This window comes from Carlito syrichta, unplaced genomic scaffold, assembly GCF_000164805.1.
Source record: "Carlito syrichta isolate Samal-C Ts95f unplaced genomic scaffold, Tarsius_syrichta-2.0.1 Scaffold315593, whole genome shotgun sequence".
In the NCBI taxonomy this organism is placed as follows: domain Eukaryota; kingdom Metazoa; phylum Chordata; class Mammalia; order Primates; family Tarsiidae; genus Carlito; species Carlito syrichta.
In genome coordinates, this window is record NW_007259689.1 from 1144665 (window position 1) to 1150479 (window position 5815).

General features: G+C 37.9%; 1 protein-coding gene across 2 annotated transcripts in view; it reads right to left on the minus strand.

Moving 5' to 3' along the window:
- SLC30A9 (solute carrier family 30 member 9) overlaps positions 1 to 5815 on the minus strand; it is a 92841-nt gene that overhangs the window by 13834 nt on the left and 73192 nt on the right. For both annotated transcript variants that reach the window (XM_008073023.1, XM_021706447.1), the window contains exon 15: positions 4324 to 4489. In XM_008073023.1, coding sequence (XP_008071214.1) covers positions 4324 to 4489 — 166 coding nt within the window. The remainder of the gene's footprint in view (positions 1 to 4323; positions 4490 to 5815) is intronic.

Genomic DNA, 5815 nt, shown 5'->3' on the forward strand with positions numbered 1-5815 from the left:
CACTCACCTCAGCCTCCCAAAGGCGTGGGATTACAGGCTGAGCCACCGAGCCCGGTTAACTAACCGCTTTCATCCCTCCAGTCCTCACCCTCAGGAATCAGTCTTCCCTAGAACACTGCTGAGAAATTCTTGCCTTTCAATGGTGATCACCATAACATCTTTTCTTTACAGGGCATATTAGAAATAAGAAAACAACCTTAATCCTGAGGAAGTAGCGATCTCCTGGAAAGACAAGCCTAAGTGAGACTTCAAGTGCTCTTAAAATAGTTGGCTCTCAGCCGGGCTCGGTGGCTCAGCCTGTAATCCCGCGCCTTTGGGAGGCTGAGGTGAGTGGATTGCCTGAGCCTGCGGGTTCGAGACCCACCTGGGCAGCGAGACCTTATCTCTACAATAAATCAAAAATCAGCCGGGCGTGGTAGCGCATGCCTGTAGTTCCAGCTACTTGGAAGGCTGAGGTGGAAGGATCGCCGGAGCCCAGCAGGCTGAGGCTGTGGTGGCCGGGAGCAGCCACTGCACTCCAGTCTGGGCGACAGAGTGAGACTCCAACTCAAAAAAAAAAAAAACAGTTGGCTCTCATTTCTGAGTAATTTTAACCAAGTGACTAAACAGAGAGTCTGAGACTCTTCATCCATATAAATAAAGAGCTATGTTTATCAACTAGGATGAAATAAGAATTAATGATTTAATATTTATAAAGTTACATATGCGCAAGTTAAAATAAAACTTGTTCAGACTGGCAAGAGGAAATATATCTATTCATTTTTTCAAAAAGCATTATCTACTCCGTTCTCACACAGTATTGATACAGTTCATTATTTGGTTAATCCTAAAGTAGCAGCGAATAAACACGAGTATAGGCTCATGTGCTTTTTCATGTCCTTATACATAACAACTACAGGCAGGTAACTGCTTGGGACAGGCAGCTTCCGAAACGGTTCCTTGATTGTCCCTGACTGCTATATCCACACCCTCAGTGATCCCCATTCCCTGAACATGGGCTAGACCTTGTGATTTGCTTCTAACAACCAGTTAAGGCAAAGTGATGCGATGGCCTTTCCATGGTCAGGTGACTATTCTGCGACTTCTGTCTTCCTCACACTCATTCTCTAGCCCTGTCAGCTACATCCTTTGACTGAGTGGGTTGCCATGTAGCAAGGAGCTACATCCTTCAAATATTATGAGAGTAAGCTTAGAAGCAGCTCCTTCCCCCGGAAATGACTATGATACCAGCAAACACCTTGATTACAGCCTGTGAGAAATCCCAAAGCAGATAACTCAGATAAGCTGTTCCCAAATTCCTGGCTCGTAGAAGTTGCAAGATGTTTCAATAAATGTTTAAACCACTAAGTTTTGGGCTAATTTGGCACACAGCAATAGGAAACTAATACACTATTTTAAAAGTTGTATGAACTTTCTGTATTACTAATATTGACTTTTTCCAATCATTTAATCCAGTTTTACACTCTTCCAGAAAATTTCAGATTTGCCAGTCTTTCAGTTTATAGCTCTTTTTTAGATTTTACTTATTAAACAATCTATGCAAAGTTATAAACACATATGTACCAAAACAGAGTTCCAAAATATATGAAGCAAAAACCGACAGAAATGAAAGGAGAAATAGACAATTCAACAATAATAACTGGAGATTTCAATATTCTACTTTCAAGAATGGATAGAATAACATGGCAAGAAGATCTTCAGGGAAACTGAAGTCCTGAACACCATAAAACTAAGCCTAACAAACATCTGTAGAACATGCCACATAACAAAGCAGAATATATATTCTTCTCAAGTACACATGACATATTGTTCAAGACAGACCATATGGTAGGCTGTAAAACAAATCTCAGTAAAACTAAAAAGGACAGAAAAAATACAAAATACAAAGGAAAATCTATAGCTATGATTGTCTATGTTTAAAAAAAAGGAAGTATATAAAATTAAAAACTTAACTTTAAGACACTGGAAAAAGAACTAAACCTAATGCAAGCAGAATAAAAAATAGTAAAGATTAAAACAGAAGTTAATGAAAAAGAAAACAGAAAAGCAACAGAGAAAGTCAATTAAACCAAAAACTGCTTCTAAAAAAAGATAAACAAAGTTGACAAACCTTTATATAATTGATCACAAAAAGAGAAAGAAGTCTCAAATTACTATAATAAGAAATTAATGATGAGACATTACTATAACACTAAATAAATAAAAAGGATTACAAAGGAATATAATAAATAGCTATATACCAACAAATTAGATAATTCAGAATTTAAAAATTCCTAGAAAAATACAAACTACTGAATGGATTCAAGAAATAGACAATCTGAACAGATTCATACAAGAGATGAAACTAATAATCAAAAAACTACCCACACAGAAAAGCCCTCACCCAGATAGCTTCACTCCTGAATTCTACCAAGAAGAAGAAATAAATAATAATTCCTCACAAACTCTTCCAAAAACCAGAAGAGGGAATGCTTCCCAACTCATTCTGTGAGTCCAGTGTTATCTTGATACCAAAGTCTGACAAAGATATTCCAAGGAAAGGATATTAATATGGACTATCTCACATTAAGTTACTAAGTCTACTACTAGTGTGAAGACTACTCAGTTTCTAATCTTTTTGTAAGAGGCAATGCCCTGCTACGTTGTTCAGCTGGAGTGCAGTGGTTATTCACAGGCACGATCCTAGTGCCCCTATAGGCTCGACATCCTGGCCTCAAGTGATCGTCCCACTCCAAGCAGCTCAGACTACAGGCATGCATCACCGTGCTCGGCTCTCAGTTTTTAATCTTGATCCAATGAAGTAATTACTTTTCAAGATTAAACATATAGGGCAAAAGATATGAACAGACACTTCTCAAAAGAAGACATATGAGCAGCCAACAGATATAAGAAAAACTGCTTAGCCTCTTTAATCATCAAAGAAATACAAATCAAAACCACACTGAGATACCACCTAACTCCAGTCAGGATGGTCATCATTAATAACTCAAAACAATCCCCTCCTGGGAATATACCCGGAGGAACTCAAATCACTCTATGAAAAAGATATCTGCACACGCATGTTTACTGCAGCATTATTCATAATAGCAAAAACATGGAGCCAATAATGCTGCCCATTGAAAGAAGTTTTTATAGTATAAAAAAATGTGCTACATTAGCTGGGCTCAGTGGCTCAGCCTGTAATCCCGCGCCTTTGGGAGGCTGAGGTGAGTGGATTGCCTAAGCCCGCGGGTTTGAGACCTGCCTGGGCAGGCGAGACCTCATCTCTACAATAAATCAAAAAAATTAGTCGGGCGTGGTAGCGTGCGCCTGTAGTTCCAGCTACTTGGAAGGCTGAAGCGGAAGGATTGCCGGAGCCCAGCAGGTCGAGACTGTGGTGGCCGGGAGCGGCCACTGTACTCCAGTCTGGGCGACAGTGATACTCCAACTCAAAAAAAAAAAAAAAAGTGCTACATATACATGATGGAATATTACACAGCCATAAAGAAGGACAAAATTACGAACTTCACAGCAACTTGAATGGACTTAGAGGCTCTAATACTGAGTTATCCATCGCAGAAACACATAACTGAGTATCACATGTTCTCATTCATAAGCGGACCTTGAACAATTATCATAATATTATAAGAAAGGGATTGACAGTAGTGGGAAAATGCTGGGGAGGGTGCACACCTCATCAACAAGAGTACCTGCATAATGACCATTTGTATACCTGACCCTTAATTGTACCCCACATTTTTAAAATAAGAAATGAAAATTAGGATTTTAAAGTTTGGTTATTTCACTTCATTGTGAAACCACAATGCTGCTGAATTTCCCTGAAAAGCACTTCTAGAATTCTTTCTCTCTTCTGTTAATTATCTCCTAAGTCGTCTTTTCTTGAGTCTTACACAATTTAAAAGATAAAGATATAAGGAAACAATTTTTTAATAAACTGAAACAGAGTCTATTTTCAAAATAAATATAAATTATATTTAACATGTAATCATGTCCCCATGAATAAAAATCTTTTAACATTTAATACATTCAATTTATAACTGCAATGCAAATATTAGGCAAATAAATATAAAGGTTCCACATTAAGTGTTTCCAACATTAAGCAGCCAACGACTTTGCAAACTCCTGTTCCTATTTTAAATATACAAAATTCAAAAGGAAACTTCTAAGAAGTTTCCCAAATGTATCCTTGCTTCCTTCCAAGATTATAATTCTGAAAAGTAACAGATTAACAAATTTTCAAGGCTAGGAATCTAAAACCTCCTCTGGAAATATCTTTTTTAATGTTTTTGTAAGCTTCAACAGCATCACTAGAATAAGGCTGACCTTACTGATGGGTCGTTCTCCAGGAGTTCAGTCAGTCGCTGTACTTGCTCTGGCTGGATGGACCGCCCTAAGAGTGCTTCTGTATTAGTGTAGATGAGGAACGCTGAGACCACACCCAATAAGGTGCCCACACCCAAAGAACCTAGGCTGTCATACAATGGATTGCCTAAATAAAGCACATAAGAAATCAGTAAATCAACATTTTCTATTATCTCAGTGAGCTTTAAAGAGCAAAGAACCAGAACTACCAAATCAAGTCACTTGAAAGTCAGTCCCAATTTCTTTAATTACCTCCTTTAATAACTCCTAATAGTTTTGTCATACTACAAAATGAGGATGCTACAACTTGCTTCATATTACATAAAGGTATCATGAGACTTGAACATGAGTGGGTTCAGAGCACTTTCTGATTAAAGACACCATAATGCATAATGATGACATCACAAAGAGACAATTTCTTATAGATATATCAACAGCACTTTTCGTATATCAAATAGACAAAATGACCGAAATCCAAAACTGAAACAACCACTTTCTGTGTCTTATACCCACCAATGTTCTGTGAGAAAATAAAGTCCTACAGAAAATGATGTGGGTGACTGTCTTCTCATTCAAACAAGGATGCTGCACAGCTAGTACCAGTCTGGATACAAAGAAGAAAAGTTAACCCAAGATATGTTATGGGTGCCTGAAGGTGGCAGTTCTTACAGTTCCTGGACCAGCAGCATTAGCATCACTTCAGAACTTTGTAGAAATGCAGATTCTCAGGCCTCATGCCAGACCTCTGATTCAGACATTCTGGATGGGGGAGTTCAGTATTTTGTGTTTCCCCAAGCCCTCCATGTGATTCGTATTCTAACGTGTGCCTTGGGTTGTTAAGGCTTAATTCTCTCCCAAAACCATTTATGAAAAAGGCTGATTTACTATCTATAACATATAGGTAATACTTATATAACAGATACCAATACATATTTATAAAAATTTTACACTGTACACAGTTTTTATAATTGGAAGTCTTTTTATTCCAATGGTGAAATGTCATCAGCATTATATTTAATTCTTTTAATGCTTAATAAAACATGTTTTGCTAAAAATCTCAATTTATATGCTAGTTTAATTAACACTTAGTCAAAATATAAAACTGAAAAGTAAACTCATTTATCTGTACTAAGTGTTAAAAATGATCCACATGAAAAATGTAATCCACTATGAGGTTTGTAATTATAAAGCTCAAAATCAAATATTACGCTTGAGAAATCCAAATTTGAAGTTATTTATTTTTATTTTTAATTTTTTTTGAGTTGGAATCTCACTCTGTCACCCAGACTGGAGTGCAGTGGCCGCTCCTGGCCACCGCAGCCTCGACCTGCTGGGCTCCGGCGATCCTTCCGCCTCAGCCTTTCGAGTAGCCGGAATTACAGGCATGTGCTACCACGCCCAGCTAATTTTTTGATTTATTGTAGAGATGAGGTCTCGTCTGCCCAGGCGGGTC